At 50.2% G+C, this 23159-nt stretch overlaps 1 protein-coding gene across 1 annotated transcript; it reads left to right on the top strand.

Annotated features, from left to right (window-relative positions):
* Window positions 1-225: 225 nt before the first annotated feature.
* On the top strand, window positions 226-987 carry LOC141041321 (uncharacterized). Its single transcript, XM_073507459.1, has 2 exons — window positions 226-792; window positions 886-987. Exons 1-2 carry the CDS (start codon window positions 226-228, stop codon window positions 985-987), a joined length of 669 nt encoding a protein of 222 aa, XP_073363560.1.
* The last annotated feature ends 22172 nt before the right edge of the window (window positions 988-23159 follow it).

Genomic DNA, 23159 nt, shown 5'->3' with positions numbered 1-23159 from the left:
TCACGAGATGCAGAAGCACAACTGTCTATTTGTTGTTCCTAGTTCACATGTTAATGCGCATGGTAACTGAAACATCCTTCGCCAAGGTTAAATATTGGCCATGTTTTTGAGGTCTCCACATCGCATTGTAGCCACAGAACATCAGGCAGTTCCACCGTCCTCACCACTCCCCAACCTCGTCGTAGAGTCTCAGGAATCTCCATTGGCACCTTGCTGCTCGCTGCCATGGACGACTTTTTGAACACCACCGAGTACCATCCGATAGTTGCCGATGGTAACACCAAGCTCGACGTGTGGTACATGAACGAGCCTTCCAAGGTGGAGGAGACCATTGCCTTGTACGAGGACTGGTTGCGCGAGGAGAAGTACAAGTTTTTTGGTCTTGGCATGGAGTACACACGAAAGGATTGTTATGGGCGTAGAAAAGTCGCCGTCATGCAACTGGCTATGCAGAATCATGTTTTGGTCTATCACTTCTGCAAGGCCAGGACGGAGTGCCCTGCCCTGAAGGATTTCCTTGAGAATAGAGGTATAACTTTCTCTAGTGTGGACATCAGGAATGTTAGAGATGCTCTTTTTCAAGATTTTATCATAATTCCAGAAGAGTACCACATCGACATCCAAGAGAAATTCATGATCAAAGGCGGCGAAGAAAGGGACTCCATGGAGGACTTAGCAGGAGCCATCATTGATGAATCTTACTCGAAGCTGGAGTCCTCTTTTCCAGAACTTTTGAGTCACTACTGGGATTGGAAGCCACTTACCTTTGATCACCTGAAATATGGAGCTACTGTAAGTGAAGATTTCATTTTCGTTAGTTTCTGCCTTTGTTGCAAGAACAGTATGTTTTTTGTATATTTATGTTTTCATTTGCTTTTCCTTCAGGAAGGGTATGTGAGCTATGAGCTATACCGCCGGTTTCTGTCGATGAGGGACATCCTGCATCGTCGCTGTCTTCCTGATCTTAGATGGCGAGGACGTTTCTAAGCAGGATTCCAGGTGGAAGTGTTGCGAAGATGGATTGTTTGATGAATTGGTTAATTGATAGTTATTGTATGGGGTAATATTACATCGACTGATGAATTATAATTGTGGTGGTTTTATTTTGAACCGGATGGAGTTGACTAGTTTGGAAATTTAAGTTTATTTTTGTTCTTTATGTTTTTCTTGTTTGGATGCTTTCAAGAATATTTTCCCCTATGATTTGATGGTACGCGTTGGTATAAGATGAGATGTATTAAGAGGATCACTCAGATGTGCACGTTCGTGTATCTAGGCAGCGCACGGTCGTCTGCTCAGGGAGGCATTGTCCTTGTTTTAGGCAAGGCACGCTCTGGTGTTATTAGTAGGCACGGTCGTGGGTTTGTGTTCCTATTTTATTAGCTGAGTCGTCTATATCAGTGCGGATTAGAAGTGTGTGTTTTCATCCGTGGTTTAGATGGCTAGCTGCTTCAGTTCTTCTCTCAATATGGTCACACGGACAGGTAGGGGCGTTACTTTCACTTTGTGTTCGTACTGTGTTTGGCACGGTTGTTTCTATATCGAATATACGTTTGTGGTTGTGTGTTTGAATTTTTTTATGCAGGGCTTGAGTGTGTTTAAGATTCTTCAGATTTCCTCTCTGTGTTGTCTGTTTCAATATATGATGTCTTTTTTAGGGACAGTTATCCAGTGTGAGAGTTGTTGTGGGAGTATTGTGTTAGCAACGGTTGTGTTTCTGTGTTCCAATTGTTGTGGTGGTACTTTGATTGGGAAAGGCACAGCCGTGAGGGTAGTGGATGCACTGCCGTATGTTTGGCAGAGGCGTTGTCCTTCCTTTGGGTACTAAATTCGGAGAGGCACTGCGTTATGTTAGTATGAGTTACTGTCATGGTTGTATGTTTTGTAATATTTCTAGTTAGTCTGCTAGTGGAGTCACGTCTGTCGAGTTAGTGGAGGCATGTCCTATGTTATGTAGGGTCAGAGTTCTGTCTGTCATTCGCAAATGCTTCCTCTGACACGTTCGCTCGGAGAGGCACGTCTACAATGTTATTCATGGCATGGTCGTGCCTTTCTTTTGAAATGTTTTCACTCACTGCTTTGCTCAAAGAGGCTCATCGGTGAAACTTGTGAGGTCACGGACCTTTTACAATTGAAGTCACAGTCGTTCTTCTGTTTTGGTATTTTTTTAGTTTAGTCGTCTATCCTAGAGGATGGATCTTCTTTCGTAACCTTGAGTCACGGCCGTGCTTCCCTGACTCGTTGGCTTGGAGAGGGACCGGTGTTAAGCTATCGAGGGGACGGTCCTGTGTTAACTGGTGGTGCACTCGTGTGTGTGTGTTGTTATTTTTTCAGCTTAGTTGCCCATGTCAGAGAGGCACGTTCTATGTGGATAAGAGGCACTGTCATGCCTCTGTGACCCGCATTATTGGAGGTGAGTCATTTACCACCTTCGCCAGATGCTTACGAACAGATAGTATTGTTCCTCTCTGTTACAATTGTTTCTTTTATTATGTCTAGTCGAAGTGAGTGATGTTCTAGTGCAAGGAAATGATGTCTTGAGTATCATGTTTACAACTTCTTTTGGAAAAATATGATTTTTATTTATAATGTTTGTTGTTCAGGATTTGAAGACTTGAACATTTGAACGCAGATCTGTGTTTAATGGGATCCATAACAGATATCTTGGACCGACATAAACATAGCTGAAACACTTTTGTGATTACATGAGTCAAAATAGCTGAAACAATGTTCGGATGGCTACAACTAAATTAAGGCAGAGTTATGCAGTAGTCATCTTCTTCCAACTCTTCTTCTTTCGCGCCGGATATTGTGCTTCTCGAAGACGATGCTCGGTGCCTCAAATACAGGGCCTGTGTTGTAGTTGGATGTTATCATTTTGAAAGTTAGTTGTTCTCTCATCGGTTTCACATAGATCTGCAAACACATAACCGTACAAACTAATAAAATTTATTGTAAAACATAATGTAGAACTGGCTCGGATGAACGTATGTTGATGTCTTGTCAATGAGAGTGAACTTACATTATTGATAAAAATGAATTATTATTCAAATTAATGAGTGGCATCAAATGCATGGTGTAAATAACACTGTCATCCCTGAAAATTGAGAGCATTATGTTAGTGATTAGAAGGTGAATAGTAGATATGGGGTATGTAGTGGAACAAAAAATGATGGTGAGGTAGAGCTACAGTTACAAGAAACTCACTCTCTGTCTGAGTTACATACACTCTGCACAGGTTTAACACGAAAGGAGGCTATGGTCTGCGGATGGGTGTTGTAAGCAGAATGGTAAGCTCTCTTGAAGTTTTCGATGACAATGTCTGGGTGTTCCTTTATACCGTCGCAATTGATAGAAGGACGCTTCTGTAAGTTCTAATGTGAGGATACTATATGCTTGGGAAAAAATGTTGGCGGTCCGTGAAACTGTTCTTTCATCAGCAACGCTGAGTAAGCATCAACGACGAATGAGTTAATATATCCGTAGATCTTCATCGACAAACCTAAAGTTTGATGATCGGCCCAGCGTCGTTCGACGAAGAATATACTCTTGCTGCCAAAAAAATAAATGCCTTTTAAACCGTATGATTTTCTTATTTAACATTAGAGGTGATGAGTATTCAATTATAGTAGTAGAAGAATCGAGCTGAAACACTTGAATATGATAGCTTCAGGCAGAATACATTAGAGTAGAAAAAGAAGGGACCAAAACTTTACTGTAACAGGAACAACCAATTCATTACCTATAATTTTGACCGATGCCTGGCGTATTGTCGGCGATTGTTTCATACACGTCTTTTTCCTCCATTGTAGAATCTCTTATTTCCAAAACTTGGCAGTGATCTTGATGGTCATTCGCTTGGTCAGTGAATTGAGTCTGTTCTAGCTGAGAATGATGTTGATGAGGCTGGAAGACATGACCACCGGAGTTCATTTGACCATTACTAAGTTGCAGATGTCCCTCATTATAATTGTTGTTTCTTTGGACCATTAGGCATTGTGGTTGGTGCTGCATGTGTAGTTCTAATGTTCTGATAGTTGGATGACCAGTTGAGCTCGAAGGAATATCTGTTGGAAAATGCTGTAGAGGATGGTCGGAATACCACATGCTGTTGAACTATGGTTCTAAGGTACTGTAACTTTGCCCATGAGACTCGCCTCTGTGTGGTTGCTGATGGTTCTGCTCTTGAGGTTGGTGTTGTTGGCACCGTGTACCGCTGTTATTCTGAACATCATTGTGTTGGGAGTAGTGGACATTAGAGACAGGGGTTTGTTGCTGGTACTGTTTGTGACTTTGGTTGTTCATTGCATAAGGTGAGTGCTGGCTGTTGTTTGAACCGCTGTTATTCTGAGCACTAGGACATTGGTAGAAGTGGGTTTTGAAACTAGGAGCTGGCTGGTGGTAGTGTTGAGACAAAGCAGTTGCTGGAAAACTTTTGGACAAACAGTTTGAGTTAAACATATAGAGTATGACGTATCAAAAGCCTGTGAGAGGTGGCTACCGCTTGACATTGAGCCTGATCTGCTGGGCATAGGTGGCTCTGGATAGTTAGAAAGGGAAGATCTTGCCGACGAGCTTGAATTCTTGGCCAAGTGCGAGACAATATCAGGTTGGCATTGTTGGGATGCTACTTGGTTTTGAAAGGGTTGCTTCTTCTTTTCTTCAATGAATCTGTCAAATTGTTCATAGATAGATGGATCGCACCATATTTTATCATCATCAATGAATCCACAATCAAGGAGGCCTCTACGGTTGTCAGCATGTAGAGACTTATTGGTTGCAGTTTCTGTTGAATTATGTGGAGGCTCTAGTATCCTAACTCTTTTCTTAGGAGGCGCCGTACTCCCGTTTCCTGGATCTTCTGACTGTTGTAGGGATCTCTTGTGAGCTTTCATTTGTGCTTTCGATTCTGGAGAATGTGCGCTTGTGGTAACAGGTACGCGGTCTATGGGATCAATATGTGCTTGCTTGGTACATTGTTCATGTTCTTCTGCAATGATATTGTCTTCCGCATCGATAGATGCGGCAGCAATGAATGGAGCATGACTAGTGGATGGAATTTCTTTTCCTATGTCCGGTACCGTGCCAGAACCGCTGCCAGAATCACTGGGGATTCCTACTGTAGGAGCAAGGGAGGAACTGGCTTTGGAGCGTTCGGTTTCATCAATGTTCTTCTCATCTCTCAAAGTTGAAACAACATGGACCTCAGCTTCCAGCAGCGAAGAAGAACGTTGTTCGGTAACAATGTGTAACTTTTGTGCAGGTTGGGATACAGTAAGGCTCTTTTTGTTGGTTGAAGAGTTGTTTTGAGCGCTATCAGAACCACTGGACCGTGCAGTAGTTGCTGACATTTTCCCAATCAGATAAACAGGTGCTTCAAGTGTATCGTTTGAGATTGGATCAGTCAGTAATTGTTTGTCAACCGTAGAGTGTGAGGTTGATGTTTCAGTTGCAGTAGGTTTTGCTGTTTCCTCCAAGAGCTTCTCCAGTGGGTTTGTCAGATAGTTGTGGTCTGCAGATCCTCCAGCAGAATTTTGGGCTTCAGTCGGTACAGAACACTAAGTCAAATTTTCACCTGTTAGTATAATTGCCCCGCTCTCCAACATATTAGATGTTGGCACGAAGGGCTCAAGAACCGGCAAGCCATCAAGGCAGTTGTGCAGATGGTTATGCACTTTATCCAGATGAATCTTGGCTTGTTCATCAATGTCCTCTTTGTTGTGGTCGATCTCGTTCACCTCCAGTAGCAACTTAATCTGAGTTGATGATTTTAGGAGTGAAGATAGATAAATTTGGGACTGCTCCTTGTCGTACGGATTCTGTGAGTCTGGGTTAGGGGTATCGCAGCAACCCTTTGAATCTTTTAGGGAGTATGATGTGGCGTGAAGGACAGTGGTCGAGCCACTGCTGGAAGAACTTTGACTGCTAGTTTTGCTAGAACTTGGAAGCGTAGAATATGTTGAGGGGAGTGATGAAAAAGTTTCTTTTTCATTCGAGTTGTCCTATTGCAAGTTACAATAAACGCCCCGGTCGCAGGTCTTGATTTCTTTTGCACTAAGATCCCTACCAAGAGAGAGGAGCTTCTCCAATTTCTGCTCGAGAACTGGTTGAAATAGTGAGAAAAGTTATGTGTACATCTCATTAATAACTTTGGCAATTTTCACCTTGGCCTGGAATTGAAAAAAAACATCAGAAATTATTAATACCGAAAATGAAAAATGGGTCTTTTACATCTATGTCCCTAACTCAAACCCACTACTCAGATTTTCCCCTAATTTCGAAGTCTGCTCAAATTTGCCCCTCTGCCGTTAGGTGCCATTATAGAAATGCCCTTCTGTGCCGTTTCCGTCCGGTCAAAGGGCTTTGACCGCTATCTGGTCGTTTCTTTGACATTTTTGCCCCTGTGTCCCATGTGCCACTTACTGGTGGGTCCCACTCTCAGAAAAATAAAATGAAAAACACTTTCTCTCACCCCTCTCTCTCACACACACTTACATGTGGGCCCCCTCATTCATAGAAAAATAAAAAGGAAACACTATCTCTCTCACCTCTCTCTCCTCCCCCTGCCGAACGACGGGTCGACGGCCACTACCTCTCAACTCCGGCGAGAGTACTGAACGGACACCGCCTCTGTCACTGGCCTCCCCTGACGTCGTAGTCCTCTGTACCTCATGCTCTCTCCGCCGCCCGCCCTCGTTCCTCTCCCGCCCTCTCACGCAAGCACGCCAGCGAGTGCCCCGTCGCCGGCGTCAGTCAAGGACGTGGCCAACGGCAACTTGAAGCGCCGCTACCTCGCCAGGAAGATCATATGCCATGACCTTGTCCAACCAGCTAACGATTTTGACGAGAGATGTCCAGCACAGAGCGCCACAATGCATCTTCCCCGCCTCTGAGCTCGGACCGCCGCCTTCGATTCGACTCCGTTGAAGCATGTTGGCCGATCCCGGCGGCTCCTATGGCATCCTTATGCACCACAGAAGACTTGGGAGTCCTCCATAGCAAGCTCCATGACCTCGGGTCGTCTTCCCCATGAGCTCCGAGCTCTTCCATGGCCGCCATCGTTGAAGTCATCGCTTCGGTCACCCCTGAGCCCCAGCGGCGTCGACGTCGTGCTCCAAGTGTGCTCCCTATTGTCACACAAACAGTTCCCCTCTCTCTACCCCTCGCATGGTTGCTGCCCCACTTACGTTGCCCGGAGCCCCCGCGGGAATGGCCGCCGCCGTTTGCTCCGGCGACCATATGGTCCGACGACCACATCCCTGGATGTGGTAGAGCCATGCCTATAGCCTGGTTCCCTCGGCCGTCCTCCTCGCAGCATCCCGGCGTGCCTCCGCCGCGGGATTTGGTCGCTGAGGGAGTCCTGGATTGAGGGGTCCTCGGACAGCCGGACTATATACTTTGGCCGGATTGTTGGACTATGAAGATACAAGATTGAAGACTTCGTCCCGTGTTCGGATGGGACTCTCCTTTGCGTGGAAGGCAAGCTTGGCAATTCGGATATGTAGATTTCCTTCTCTGTAACTGACTCTGTGTAACCCTAGCCCCCTCCGGTGTCTATATAAACCGGAGGGTTTAGTCCGTAGGACAATAACAATCATAATCATAGGCTAGCTTCTAGGGTTTAGCCTCTACGATCTCGTGGTAGATCAACTCTTGTAATACTCATATCATCAAGATCAATCAAGCAGGAAGTAGGGTATTACCTCCATCGAGAGGGCCCGAACCTGGGTAAACATCGTGTCCCCTGTCTCCTGTTACCATTAGCCTTAGACGCACAGTTCGGGACCCCCTACCCGAGATCCGCCGGTTTTGACACCGACATTGGTGCTTTCATTGAGAGTTCCACTGTGCCGTCGCGATAAGGCTTGATGGCTCCTTCAATCATCTTCAGCCACGCGGTCCAGGGAGAAGTTTGCCTTCCCGGACAGATCTTCATATTCGGCGGCTTCGTACTGCGGGCCAACTCGCTTGGCCACCTGGAGCAGAACGACAGCTACGCCCCTGGCCATCAGGTCAGGTTTGGAAGCTTGAACTATACTACCGACATCCGTGGAGACTTGATCTTCGACGGATTCGAGCCCATGTAAGGTGTGCCAAACGGTCATGACGAGCATGACTTAGATCTGCCATCGGACAGTGTTCGGGAGATCGCGCCTGCAGCGGTGCCAGGAATCAATCCGGAGCAGATCGTGCCTTCCGAGGACGGGTGGATGGACCCCGCTAAGGGAGTCCTGTATTAAGGGGTATCCGGACAGCCGGACTATAAACTTTGGCCGGACTGATGGACCGCGAAGATACAAGACTCAAGACTTGGTCCCGTGTCCGGATGGGACTCTCCTTTGCGTGGAAGACAAGCTTGGTGATCCGGATATTAGATCTCCTTCTTTGTAACCGACTCTGTGTAAACCCTAGCCCCCTCCGGTGTCTATATAAACCGGAGGATTTGGTCTGTATAGGGATAATCATAATCATCATAGGCTAGCTCCTAGGGTTTAGCCTCTACGATCTCGTGGTAGATCAACTCTTGTAATACTCATATCATCAAGATCAATCAAGCAGGAAGTAGGGTTTTACCTCCATCGAGAGGGCCCGAACCTGGGTAAAACATCGTGTCCCTCGCCTCCTGTTACCATTAGCCTTAGACGCACAGATCGGGACCCCCTACCCGAGATCCGCCGGTTTTGACACCGACGCTGGTGCTTTCATTGAGAGTTCCTCTGTGTCGTCGCTGCAAGGCTCGATGGCTCCTTCAATCATCAACAACAATGCGGTCCAGGGTGAGACCTTTCTCCCCGGACAGATCTTCGTGTTCGGCGGCTTCGCACTGCGGGCCAATTCTCTCGGCCATCTGGAGCAGATCGATAGCTGCGCCCCTGGCCATCAGGTCAGGTTCGGAAACTTGAACTACACGGACGATATCCGCGGAGATTTGATCTTCGACGGATTCGGGCCTATGTCAGGAGCGTCGAACAGTCACGATGAGCACGGCTTAGACCTGCTATCGGACAATACTCGGGAGATCGCACCTGCAGGAGCCCCGGACCTAAAACCAGGGCAGATTGCGTCGTCCGAGGACGGGCGGATGGACCCCGCCCCGGAGGCCGCACACTCATCGGCGGTAGAGCCGAACACAGACTTCATCCCCAAGGAAGCCTGTGTCTCCGGACCCCCGGACTTGTGTCCAGTTGTAGGTCCCAGACCGCGCGCCCCCGAGCCCGCCGGTTCTGGCTGGGCTCCGGTAATGGAATTTGCCGCTGCGGATATCTTCCAGCACTCGCCCTTTGGCGACATGCTGAACTCATTAAAGTCTCTCTCTTTGTCAGGAGACTCTTGGCCGAACTATGTCCGGCTCAAGGGGGAAGAAGGCGACGAAGAAATTTGTTGCCCACCCACCACCCACTTCATAGCCACTGTCGACGACGTAACAGACATGCTTGACTTCGACTCTGATGACACCGAAGGTATGGACGTCGGCGCAGGAGACGATTCGGAACCACCACCGACGGGGCGCTGGACTGCCACCTCATCATATGATATATACATGGTGGATACTCCTAAGGAGGACGATGGTGACAAAACGGAGGATAAAACCCCCGGACAAAAGCCAAAACGACGACGCAGACGCCGCTCTAAGTCCAGCCACAGTAAACATAGCGATAACAGCGCTAGAAAGATCAACACCCCAGTCAACTCCGAAGGCAACAACGACCATATGGACCCAGCGATGGAGCAGGATGATCCAGGTCACGCCGAACAGAGCCTGGAGCAGACGCCTGATCACAGTGATCCCGAGGGACGAACTCATCAAACCGCGCCGGGACAGGAGCACAGTCCGGACGACGACGACGCATTCATCATCCCGGAAACACGTGCGGAACCAGATAACCTCCACAGAAGGCTTATGGCCACTGCGAGAAGTCTAAAGAAGCAGAAGCAAAGGCTTAAAGCCGCACAGGAAACGCTCAATCGCAGATGGAATAAAGTGCTAGACACTGAAGAAAAATACGGCAACGATCGCCACACAAAGAGCTACCCAAAGCGCAAGCTGCTGCCAGAATTCGATGACGATGCCGTTCCACCGAAGAACAATACGGCCAGTAGGCCAGACCAACCACCTCATAACCATAATAGAGCAGCTACTGACACCGCACGCGATTTACGTGGGCTCCTGGATAAAAAGGCCGGCGTGACTAGGTCCATCTACGGATCTAGAGGACACGCCCCGGCGCAGGACTATGGTCACAAAAACAGTCAGACTGATCGAGTACCAGTTCGGAATCAGCACCGGACACAACAACAACCGACGGCACGCCACAACACTTCCAGATACAGAGGAGCTGCTCACCCTCTGTGCTTCACCGAAGAGGTACTGGACCACGAATTTCCACAAGGTTTTAAACCTGTGAACATAGAGGCCTATGACGGAACGACAGACCCCGGGGTCTGGATTGAGGATTTTATCCTGCATATCCACATGGCTCGTGGGGACGACCTCCATGCCATCAAATACCTTCGCCTCAAGTTGAAGGGACCAGCTCGGCACTGGTTGAAAAGCCTCCCCGAAAATTCAATCGGAAGTTGGGAGGAACTCGAGGATGCTTTCAGGGCCAATTTTCAAGGGACCTATGTCCGACCTCCGGACGCGGACGATTTAAGTCACACAATTCAACAACCCGGAGAGTCCGCCCGCAAGCTATGGAACAGATTCCTCGCTAAGAAGAATCAAATTGTCGATTGTCCGAATACCGAAGCCTTAGCAGCCTTCAAGCACAGTATCCGGGACGAGTGGCTTGCCAGACACCTCGGCCAAGAAAAGCCGAGGACAATGGCAGCCTTAACAAGCCTTATGACCCGCTTTTGCGCGGGTGAAGATAGCTGGTTGGCCCGTAGAGGCACCAGCAACCCAAGTACATCCGAAATTAGGGATGGCAACGGGAAGCCACGGCGCAATAAAAACAAACGTCGAAACAAGGAAGAAAGTCCGGACAACACAACGGTCAACGCCGGATTCAGGGGCTCTCGACCTGGTCAACAAAAGAAGCCATTTAAAGGCAGCAAAGAGGGACCGTCCGGACTGAACAAAGTCCTGGACAGACTGTGCCAAATTCATGGCACCCCCGAAAAACCTGTGAACCACACTCACAGAGAATGCTGGGTCTTTAAGCAGGCCGGGAAATTAAATGCCGAACACAAGGGAAGGGAAACACCAAGTGAAGACGAGGATGAGCCTCGCCAGCCGAACACTGGGGGACAAAAAAAATTCCCACCAGAGGTAAAAACAGTAAAACATGATCCACGCGACTCACATACCCACGAGAAGGCGCGAACGCGCGCTCAGAGACGCATACGCCATAGAGCCCGTCGCCCCCAAACGTAACCACTGGTCGGCCTGCCCGATCACCTTCGATCACAGGGACTACCCGACTAGTATGCGGCACGGAGGATCAGCTACCTTGGTGCTCGACCCAATAATCGACGGATACCATCTCACTCGCGTCCTCATGGACGGCAGCAGTAGTCTTAATCTAATATACCAGGACACTGTCCGCCGGATGGGGATAGACCCATCCAGAATCAGCCAAAGTAACACCACCTTTGAAGGGGTGATACCAGGCGTTGAAGCCCGCTGCAGGGGCTCCCTCGTGCTGGAGGTGACATTCGGTTCCCCAGGCAACTTCAGAAGCGAAGAACTACTCTTCACCATCGCCCCCCTCCAATGTGGTTATCATGCATTGCTCAGGAGAACGGCCTTCGCCCGCTTCAACGCAGTACCGCACTACGCCTACCTTAAACTCAAGATGCCCGGTCCACGTGGCGTCATCACCGTCAACGAAAATACAGAGCGTTCCTTACGCGCGGAAGAGTATGAGACGGCTCTAGCAGCCGGACTCTAAGCGACCTCTAATACCAAAACGCATGATTGGTCGTTAAGACCATGGACACGGTTAGACGAGTCCGGCAGCCCAGATAAACCTGATCTGGGCGCCACACATGTAATCCCATAGAGGACACTAGGGGCTACAGATATTTAATAAAGCCCAACTCTTGGCTTGACCTCATTAACAGGCCAACACCTTACACTTTCACTATACATTGGTGATAGCCAACTCTTCGCACGCTTACGTCATACACTTCTACATGAGTTTTCCTTTTTACAGACACCATTCGTGCGACACCCTCCCCGGACACGGCACAACAGAGACATAGGCGCAGACGTGCAGCAAGGCCCCGCTCAAAGGTTTCCCTTTAGATTAAGCCCCTGTGTAAACCTTCTTTATTGTCTCTTGTTGCTTACACATCCCATGGGTACTACACCCACAGAGGATACTGCCGTTATTGGCATTTCGCCACGACAGACTAATGCACGTACCTGGAAATACAGGGTTCATAATAAAGGGCGTTACTCAGCCCAGTATATGTTATAAAGTCCGAATACCTTCGGGAGTGTTCGGCGTTGCGAGTTTGGCCTTATATGCATCAGCTCCGAATCATGTCTTTGGACAAATGTTGGGTTTGCCCGGCTCCTAGGTTTGCCGCCTTACGTTCCGTTCTTATCGGCTAAGGCGGCCAAAGGAGAACTACTGCGATTGTGCCCTGGTTATTCCGGATGAGCACCACAGTAGAGAAAGCCGAAAACTGACTGTCATGATATAGCGAGAGACTGTTCAACCACTCGAAGACTTATCGAAATCTTTAGGATTCCTCCGCATTAATGAAGGACCGTTTCCCGGTCATGTACAGATGCGCCCGTATTCGGATGCATGCAAAGGTACAAGGGGCTACATAGTAGCCCCACCGTCAAACTCCTATGGCTAAGTGAAAGTGTTAAAGCTATATAGTTCGGTTGCCTAGTTCGCCGTGCGGTCACCTCCTTAATGGACCAAGACGTTGGATCAAGTGTGATTACGCACATTTTCGCGAACACCCCCGCATCGTATGCGTGGGGGCTGAAGCCAACGACTGCTAACTTTCAGATTACATATATACATAAAACGGCCGCACAGGAGGCACAATAGCACTTTCGGGCAAAAAGTATAAACATAGCCTCATAATTAAAATTGTTTTTACAATAAAACGATTTGTCACTCGAACATGACATTCTTCGAGCACTGAGCCTCTATTAAACGAGCACCTTCTGCTACCTGCTCCAAGATGTGCTCGGCCGGATCCTGGCTTCCCGCCGGATTCTGGGTTGCTATGACGATGGCCTCCATATCTGTCCAACATGCCTTAACACGGGCAAGAGCCATCCGTGCACCCTCTATGCACGCTGACCTTTTCATGGCATCGATTCGTGACACGGCACCAAGGAACTGTTGCACTAAACCAAAATAACTATCCGGCTTCGGCCCCTTCGGCCATAGATGGTCTATTACAGACCTCATTCCAAGACCGGACAACCCATGGAGCTCGGCCATAGCAGCCATCCTCTTGCTCAATGGCAACGGGTGCGTTGGAGCACTGAATTGCGACCAGAATAGCTTTTCCACTTCATTATCTTTTCGATCCTCGAAAAACTTGGCCGCATCAGCCGTACTCTTCGCCAGATCCGCATACGCGTCTGAAGGGCTCCAGCGTCGATCTAGAGGAGCATACTTCGGATCTAAGAACTTCATCCACAACAAATAGGGGTTTCCAGCCGCGATTTCTCCGGCCTGTCAAAGCTCCTCCCGCGCATCCCTAATTTCGGAACGCGTCTCCTTGGCTGCATCAAGGGCCTTCTTCAGGTCAGCCGAATCAGCCTTATTCTCTTTTTCAAGGAGCTCATACTGGTCGGCGGCATTTTTTAGCTCCACAGCCATCTCGGCTATTTTGTCTTCGCTTCGGCGACGAGCAGCCTGTTCGGCTCTCAACTCTTCAGCCACCTTTAGGGCAGCCGCATTGCTAGCCCGGGCTTGTTCCTTGGTCAGGGAAAGTTCTACCCTCAGGGCTTCCACGGCAGCAGCTCCGTCTACAGTCCAAGCATATAACATTAACATAATGCTCCTCTTAGTTTTTCCCATAACAAATAAGGAAAGCAGAGCACATACCTTGTGACTCGTTAAGCCGCTTGTTCACAAGTGTGATATCGGCATCAATAACTCCAATCTGTCGCCTTAGTTCGACGACTTCAACGGACCGGTCGGCTGCGGGACCCTTCGCCACCTGTGCATAAACACAGTACGATCATTACTCAACGATGTGATCCTCCGTTTGCCGCCTTGGGCTGGCAACCAGAGTCTCAGGGGCTACTATCCATATGGAGCACACCTAGCGCGTGCGCCACAATCAAGAATTATATATTTCGTACATACCTCAAAGCCTCTGAGCAGGCTTGTAAAAGCTTCATTCAACCCGCTTGTGGCGGATGAAATCTTCTCAAGCACCGTGCTCATCAATGAACGGTGATCCTCCGAGAGAGCAGCTCGCTCCAGAAGGCCCGTCAGCATATCCGGCCGATCGCCGAACTGTGTCGGACCTTTCTTATCGCCCCCCGTGGGAGCCGAACGCTCCGAGCTCAGGGCGGCCGAAGTACTAGCTTCTGGCCTCGGCAAATCTGGACTCCTCCGTGACGACACCTCGGGGTCGCCCGCCCCATGAGGCGGAGAGGTCGGTGGGGTTTCACTCTCCATCATATCCGGAAGGAGATCCCCTGAAGACGAACTCTGTCGAGAAGAGCTGCTAGCCGGACTGCAAAGAACGGATCCTGGTTACTGTTCTCGGAGGAGGAAGCACTAGTTTTGTATTTACGATTAACTTACAGCTCGGCTGAGGGCTGGCCCGTTTGCGGGCATGGCGCGGTGAGGACGCCCTTCGGGGCAGGGCCCCCTGGTGAAGTTTTCTTCCCTTCTCTGGGCACCTCCGTCTCCAAGTCTTCAGAGGCGGCCCTCTTTTTCCCGCGAGGGGAGGAGACCTTAGATTCCCCTCCCCGACTATCCTCCTTTGGGGAGGTAGCAATTCCCCCGGTTTGGATGTGCAATGTGTGAAGTTCTGCTTCTCTGTTCTTCCCTTCGCCTTTCCCCGAGGGCACTTTACTTAGCACACGACCAAGCATCTTGGCTATGGCGGGACTAGGCAAGCCTTCGGGAAGTGGCGCCGGACACCTGATTCTCTCCGCCTTGCTGAGCCATTCCTGGCCACGGAGGATTTTTCAGAATAGTGTTATGATAAATATAAATGAAGTGTTCGGTTTCTGGGTTACTTACCTGGGTATCCGGGCGGTTGCAGATCAGGCCCGCATCCTCGGTGGTGTCCGGACATTTTACTTGTGGTCCGAAGAATAACTTACACATCCCTTCGAGCGTCAAGCCGAAGAAGTGCAGAATAGTCCGCGGACCTTCCGGATTGAACTCCCACATCCGGAGAGGCTGGCGTTTGCACGGCAACATCCGTCGGACTAGCATCACCTGAGTTATGCTGACAAGGCTAATGTCCCTCTCAAGAAAGCTCCCGGATGCGGCTCTGCAATGTTGGTACATCATTAACAGGCCCCCAATCCCGTCCTACATTGGCCCATGACGCCAGTTGAGGCGGAGGGCCCGAACGGAAGTCGGGGGTGGCCACCCACTTTGTGCCCCTGGGAGCCGTGACGTAAAACCACCTCCGCTGCCATAGATCGGACACCTCTGGGAAGGAGCCCTCTGGCCAGGGGGCGTCGGCATTCCTGCTTATTACAGCACCTCCGCACTCCGCGTGTCGCCCCTCAATCATCTTCGGCTTCACATTGAAGGTCTTGAGCCATAAGCCGAAGTGCGGGGTGACGTGGAGAAAAGCTTCGCACACAACGATGAATGACGAGATGTGAAGGATGGCGTCCAGAGCTAGATCATGAAAATCCAGCCCGTAATGGAACATGAGCCCTCTCACAAAGGGATCAAGGGGGAAGCCTAAGCCGCGGAGGAAGTGAGAAACAAATACGACGCTCTCGTTGGGCTCGGGAGTAGGGATGACCTGCCCTGGAGCAGGAAGCCTGTGCTCGATGTCGGCGGTCAGATATCTGACCTCCCTAAGCTTCGCGATGTCCTCCTCTGTGACCGAGGAGGCCATCCACCGGCCGTGAAGGTTGGATCCAGACATGATTGAAGATCTGAAGTGCTTAAGCTTGGGCTTCGGGTGTTAGAACTCGAGATGCGAAAAGGCGCAAGCGTGGTAGAAAAGAGGGATAGGCCTCGGCCCCTTTATAAAGAGGGTGAATATCAAGCGTCCTCAGCGTAACCGCACGGGGCTTACCTAAAAACACAGAGTCATACCAACAGGCGTCGTGGGGATGCACGCCCCCGTATTGATGAAAGATCCCGCGATAAGAGGAACACGATCTCCGTTCTGGCGAGGCGTGCCAATGAAAAACCGGTCCGTGCTGGGCCAGGCCACAGGGCACGCCGTTAAAAAAAATTGTTGTCAGCAGATCAGATTTGTGAAGTGTTAGGCTCTCTACGGTGGTGTGCGGAAATTATCTCGCAGAGCCGGACATGATCCTTAATCTACTTTGGAGTATTCGGAGATGGAACCCGCCTTGCAATGCCGAAGACAAACTGCGCGCCGGACTCATCGTCATTGAAGCCTGGTTCAGGGGCTACTGAGGGAGTCCTGGATTAGGGGGTATCCGGACAGCCGGACTATACACTTTGGCCGGACTGATGGACTGCGAAGATACAAGACTCAAGACTTGGTCCCGTGTCCGGATGGGACTCTCCTTTGCGTGGAAGACAAGCTTGGCGGTCCGGATATTAGATCTCCTTCTTCGTAACCGACTCTGTGTAAACCCTAGCCCCCTCCGGTGTCTATATAAACCGGAGGGTTTGGTCTGTATAGGGACAATCATAATCATCATAGCCTAGCTCCTAGGGTTTAGCCTCTACGATCTCGTGGTAGATCAACTCTTGTAATACTCATATCATCAAGATCAATCAAGCAGGAAGTAGGGTTTTACCTCCATCGAGAGGGCCCGAACCTGGGTAAAACATCGTGTCCCGCGCCTCCTGTTACCATTAGCCTTAGACGCACAGATCGGGACCCCCTACCCGAGATCCGCCGGTTTTGACACCGACACCCGACACGGAGGCCGCACACTCATTGGCGTTGGAGCCGAACACTGGTCCCACCTCTTGCGAGGATGGTGCCATCGGACCCTCGGACTCGTTTCCGGCTACAGGATCTGAACCGTGTGCATCCGTGCCTATCGAATCTGATTGGGCACCGGTCACGAAGTTCACTGCCGCGGATATTTTTCAGCACTCGCCCTTGGGTGATGTGCTAAGTTCATTAAGGTCTCTTTCCTTGTCGGGAGATTCTTGGCCGAACTATGTCCGGCTCGAGTGGGAAGCGAACGACGAAGAAATTCGTTCCCCACACACCACCCACTTAATAGCCACCGTCGATGACTTAACCGACATGCTTGACTTCAACTCCCAAAGAAAGCAATGGCGATGAGGCAACGGAAGATAACCCCTTGGAGAAGCAATCTAGGCACCGGCGTCATAGGCGCCGCTCCAGGCACCGCCATAGCAAAAATAGCGATACCGGCACAAGAGCTAACAATCCGGATGGTGCCCAAGACGAAAACAATCCTGCCCAGCCAGGCTTCGAGCAGGCCGAGCAAGAAGATGGGCAAGCTAGCCCTAAGGAACAGGCGACAGATGGAGAATCAGAGGACGATAATTACATGCCTCTCTCCGAAGACCAAGTAGGCCTTAGCGACGAAGAATTCATCATGCCTGAGGATCCCGTCGAGCAGGAGCGCTTCAAGCGCCCGCTTATAGCCACTGCAAAAAGCCTGAAGAAAAAGCAGCAACAGCTTCAAGCTGATCAAGGTCTGCTAACCGATAGATGGACCGAGGTCCTGGCTGCCGAGGAATACGGACTCGAGCGCCCTAGCAAAAATTACCCAAAGCGTAGGTTGCTACCTCAACTCAAGGAGGAAGCTTTAAAGCCCACGCTACCAGCGCATGATGCGACTGACCGGCCACCCCGTGGCCGCGACAAAGCGGTGTACCAGCCCGAAGTCCAGACCGCACCCCGTCGCCAATCAAACGATAATACTAAGGCCCGGGGCTACACGAAGGACCTGCGAGAAGTATTGGAAAACAAAGCAGGATGGTCAAGATCGATCTACGGATCACGGGGGCACGCCACAAGACGTGACGATGACCGTCACGCCGGATACAATAAACAAAAATCCGGCTGGGCCGAATACAATGAAGCCCGGCACAGAGGCGCCGCACATCCCCTATGCTTCACTGATGAAGTAATGGATCATGAATTCCCAGAAGGGTTTAAACCCGTGAATATTGAACCATATGATGGTACCACAGACCACGCGGTATGGATAGAAGATTTTTTCCTGCATATTCACATGGCCCGCGGAGATGATCTACATGCTATCAAGTACCTCCCACTAAAACTCAAGGGACCGGCCCGGCATTGGCTGAATAGCTTGCCGGCAAACTCCATCTGGAGTTGGGAGAACCTGGCAGACGCATTCCTTGACAACTTCCAGGGCACTTATGTGCGACCACCAGATGCAGATGATTTAAGTCACATAACCCAGCAGCCCGGAGAGTCAGCCAGGAAATTTTGGACCCGGTTCCTAACCAAAAAGAACCAAATTGTCGACTGTCCGGATGCAGAAGCCCTAGCGGCCTTTAAGCATAACATCCGTCACGAGTGGCTTGCCCGACATCTCGGCCAAGAAAAGCCAAAGTCCATGCAGCCCTCACAACACTCATGACCCGCTTTTGCGCGGGCGAGGATAGCTGGTTGGCTCGTAGCAGCAACACAGCAAGCAATCCTGGCACATTGAAAGCCAAGGATAGCAACGACAAACCATGGCGCAACAAACACAAGTGCTGCAAAAATGGTGATAGTGCTGAAGACACGTCAGTCAGTGCCGGATTCAATGGCTCCAAGTCCTGTCAGCGGAAAAAGCCATTCAACAAAAACAATTCAGGCCCGTCCAGTTTGGACCGCATACTCGACCGTCCATGCCAAATTCATGGCACCCCAGGAACACCAGCTAACCACACCAACAGAGAATGTTGGGTCTTCAGACAAGCCGGCAGGTCAGATGCCGAAAACAAGGGGAAGGGGTCTCAAAGCGATGATGACGACGAGGAGCCCAGACCACCGAACATAGGAGGACAGAAGAAATTCCCTCCCCAGGTGAAAACGGTGAATATGATATACGCAAGCCACATTCCCAAGTGGAAACATGCACTAAGGGAAGACTATACAATGGAGCCAGTCGACCCAAAATTTAACCCATGGTCCTCTGGCCCGATCACTTTCGATCACAGGGATCATCCTACCAGTACCCGTCATGGCGGCTCGTCCACACTGGTCCTCGACCCCATCATTGACGGATTCCATCTCACACGAGTCCTTATGGACGGAGGCAGCAGCCTGAACCTGCTATACTAGGATACAGTGCGCAAAATGGGCATCAACCCCTCAAGGATCAAGCCCACAAAAAACACCTTCAAAGGTGTCATACCAAGTGTAGAGGCATGTTGCACGGGCTCAGTCACACTGGAAGTGGTCTTCGGATCTTCGGACAATCACCGTACCAAAGATTTAGTCTTCGACATTGTCCCCTTTCGCAGTGACCATCAGGCACTGCTCGGACGAACCGCGTTCGCTTGGTTCAACGCGGCGCCACATTATGCCTATCGTAAATTAAAGATGCCGGTCCGCACGGCGTCATCACGGTCAATGGCAGGTCCGAACTACCCCTCACTGCCGAAGAGTCTACCACCACTTTAATAGCAAGAGCAACGGATGGCACCTTCCAGTCGAACCTCGAGTCGACGTCCAAGCTCCCGGACACCGCCAAAGGAGTCCGAACTACTGCACGGCAAGATAGCCCGGCTCGCCCGGAGCTTAATTAAAAACACTCCGGGAAAAGATAATACAAGCCACATACCACGGCTCAACCGCCCTGTGGCGCAAAACCATTTCTTGCATTTTCTTTGCAGGTTTACCTTTACGTAGGCCAGGATGGATGGCGTGGAAACAGTTCGAGCGCATAGGGGAATCTCTAGATATTCCCCTCTACGATCATCCGACTACACCTCGGATCCGAACACAACCTCTTCACGCCTGGTAACAGCAGGTTCCGCAAACATACTTCTTTTTATCACATCATCTGTACTCATACGCATTGACGTATCATTCAAATACAACATGTGAATTTATGTGAGGCTCATCTGCTGCTATTTCTTATTTAAAACTCTTTTGTTTAAAGGCGGCTACTTATCGCGATATGCCTTAATATGCCAGGGGCTTCATCATGCCCATACTACGGCAAAAAAGTCCGAACACCTTCACGGCAGTTCGGCACCCCGAACTTATAGCATTATATGCATCAGCTCCGAATCATGTCTTGGGTCAATAGTTGGGTTTGCCCGGCTCCTATGTTTTGGTACCTTATGTTCAGCTATATCGGCTAAGGTAGCACTGGGAGAACTACTGCGATTGTGTCCCGGTTCTTCCGGACGAGCACCTCAGTAGAGAAAGCCGAAAACTGACTGTCATGATGTAGCGAGAGCTGGTCAGCTGTTCGAGAGGTTCTAAAATCTTTAAGGGTTTCTTCCGCATAATGCCATAACCAATGCAGCGTGCGATGGATCAGCCTCTTCCGATCAGGCGCTTATAGAGCCCCTCGTGCGGTCTTCCGAACACCAGGGGCTGCGCCTACCTTCCTTGTAAAAACTCCTATGGCTAAGTGAGAGCGATAAAGCCTTATAGTCGGATTGCCTGGTTCGCTGTGCTGAACACCTCCTTTAGGGACCCAAAACTGGGGTAAAGAGTGCTCAGGTTTATCCCGAACACCCCCGTACTTACTACATGGGGGCGGAAGCCGACGACTGGCCGACTCTCAGGATTAGTATATAGAACGGATGCACAGGAAAAACTTTCAAATGACAAGCAATAAATAATAGAAAATGACCTTGTTCAAACATTACAAAGGACAAACATGACCGTATTCATGGAAATATAATGTCCTTGGTGCTTTTGTGGTGCTCCTTCCCCTCTGGCGGTCCCTCGGTCATCAGCTTTTCCGCATCCATCTTCCCCCAATGCACCTTTGCACGGGCGAAGGCCATTCGCGCACCCTCTATGCAGACCGGCCGCTTGATGACTTCGAGTCGAGGGCAGGCACTCACAAGCCGCTTCACAAGCCCAAAGTAACTGCTCGGAATCGGCTCAGCAGGCCACAGCCGGATAATTAAATCCTTCATGGCTAGCTCGGCCGCCTTATGCAGTTCGACCAGCTGCTTCAGTTGATCGGAGAAAGGCACCAGATAATTCGGCGCCAGATACTGCATCCAGAAGAGCTTATCCGCAGTACTCCTCTTTTCGGCTCGGTAGAATTGGGCGGCATCAGATATGCTGCATGGCAGCTCCGTGAATACCCCTGTAGAAATCAAAATTCAAGCTATCAAACTTGATTTTCTCCTCCCAAATACCCGCTTTGTATAGAAAAAGCCTTACCAGCCGCAATCTTCCTCGCCTCCTGGATTTCCTTCAGGGCACCTTGGGCTTCCCCCTGGGCATCACTGGTGGCTTGGCGAGCCTGGGAGAGTTCAGATTATTTCCCTGATAAGCTCTACTCCAAGGACTCGCATTTCTTCACGGCCTCCTGAAGCTCGCGCTCAGCTTCAATAACTCTGGCCTCATGCTTCTCACGGAGAACCTGCTCTGCGGCTCTCTTCTTCTCGGCTTCGGCCACAGCCTTCTTCAGAGCCTCAATTTCGGCCGTCGCCCCTAGAGCACATTATAAAAATATTTTCATCATGCACATTTATTCATTTGTGCTAAATAAACAAGGTTTCTGCATACCTTGGTTACCCTCCAGCTGTTTCTTCACTTGGCCAAGTTCTCCTTCGGCCCACTCCAGACTATGCCTCAGTCCGGATACTTCCGCAGCATGATAGGCGGCAGTCGCTATAGACGCCTGCTTATTAAAAAGAGTGATAGATGTCATCAAAATGAGTCTCCTGCAAAACATAAAAATTGATCCTCTGTCCGGTTCTTTCTTTCACCGAACATTGTATCAGGGGCTGCTATCTATACCATGACACTCTTCCAAACTTCATAAAACATACCTCAAAGCCTCTTATGAGGCTGATACAGGATTCATTCAGTCCACTCTCAGCAGACTGGATCTTCTCAATCATGGCATCCATAAGGGTACGGTGTTCATCAACAATGGAGGCACCCTTCAGCGCCGCCAATAAAGCATCCGGCACCTCTGGTTGGACAGAGGTCACCGGTGGAACAGACACACCTCCTCCAGCTGACGGGGCGATCTCCCCCCCCCCCTCCGTGGCCTGGGTCCTTCTGGGACGAAACCTCGGTTTCAATCATATGTTTGGGGGTGGGGGCCTTCGGGGGTGTCCCGCTCCCCATTGCATCTGAACCCAGTAAATCCTCTGACGAGGATTGTTCGGCGCGGGACCTCGCCGGACTGAAACAAGTATGGCTCAGATTAAAATATCACGCCATGACAAGTATGGACACATGAGCGTGTTCGGATTTTATACTCACGAGTTGACCAGGGGCCCGGCCCTGGGATCCCACTCCGGGCTGCTATCGGCGGCGGCGGTGGACTCCTCTTGAAGAGGAGTTTTTTCCCTCTTAGGCGAATCGGCCTCCAAGGATGTGGAGGCCATCCTTTTCTTTCTTCCCCCGCGGGGGATTCGTCTTCCTCCTCCTCCTGTTCGGAGGAAGAATGGGCATTGGAATCTTTGGATTTCGTGTCTGAGGCTCCACGGCGACGGAGGCCGCCCCTGGTCTTCATGGCCTCCTTTTAGGCCTTCTTCTTCGGTGCCTTATAAGGCACCGGGACCAGCATCTTCATAGAAGTGGGCCGGCCGGTTCTTCTGGCAGCGGGGCCGGACAGTAGATCCGCCCCGCCTTCTTCGCCCAGCCCTAGGAAATTGATGGGAAATACGTTAAGTATTTTTCCAAGAATGTGCAGATAAAACACATGAATTGTCAACATACAGTTACTTACCGAACTTGCGGGGCGGGACAGTTGGTAGCCGCGGTCCTCGGCAGAGTCCGGCCACGGTTTGCCGGACTTAAAAAGCACCTTCTAGATGTCCTTGTGCGTAGAGCCAAAGAGCTCTAGTAGGGTCTGGTGCTTGGCCGGGTCGAACTCCCATAGATTGCAAGCCCGG

This window comes from Aegilops tauschii, chromosome 2 (genome assembly GCF_002575655.3).
Source record: "Aegilops tauschii subsp. strangulata cultivar AL8/78 chromosome 2, Aet v6.0, whole genome shotgun sequence".
Lineage (NCBI taxonomy): Eukaryota > Viridiplantae > Streptophyta > Magnoliopsida > Poales > Poaceae > Aegilops > Aegilops tauschii.
The sequence above is the reverse complement of the archived record's forward strand: the minus strand, read 5'-3'. Positions and strand labels throughout refer to the sequence as shown.

Coding starts and splice junctions, on each gene's coding strand:
- LOC141041321 (XM_073507459.1), top strand. CDS start 226: ATGGACGACTTTTTGAACACCACCGAGTACCATCCGATAGTTGCCGAT. Junction 793..885: donor ACCTGAAATATGGAGCTACT/GTAAGTGAAGAT, acceptor CTTTTCCTTCAG/GAAGGGTATGTGAGCTATGA.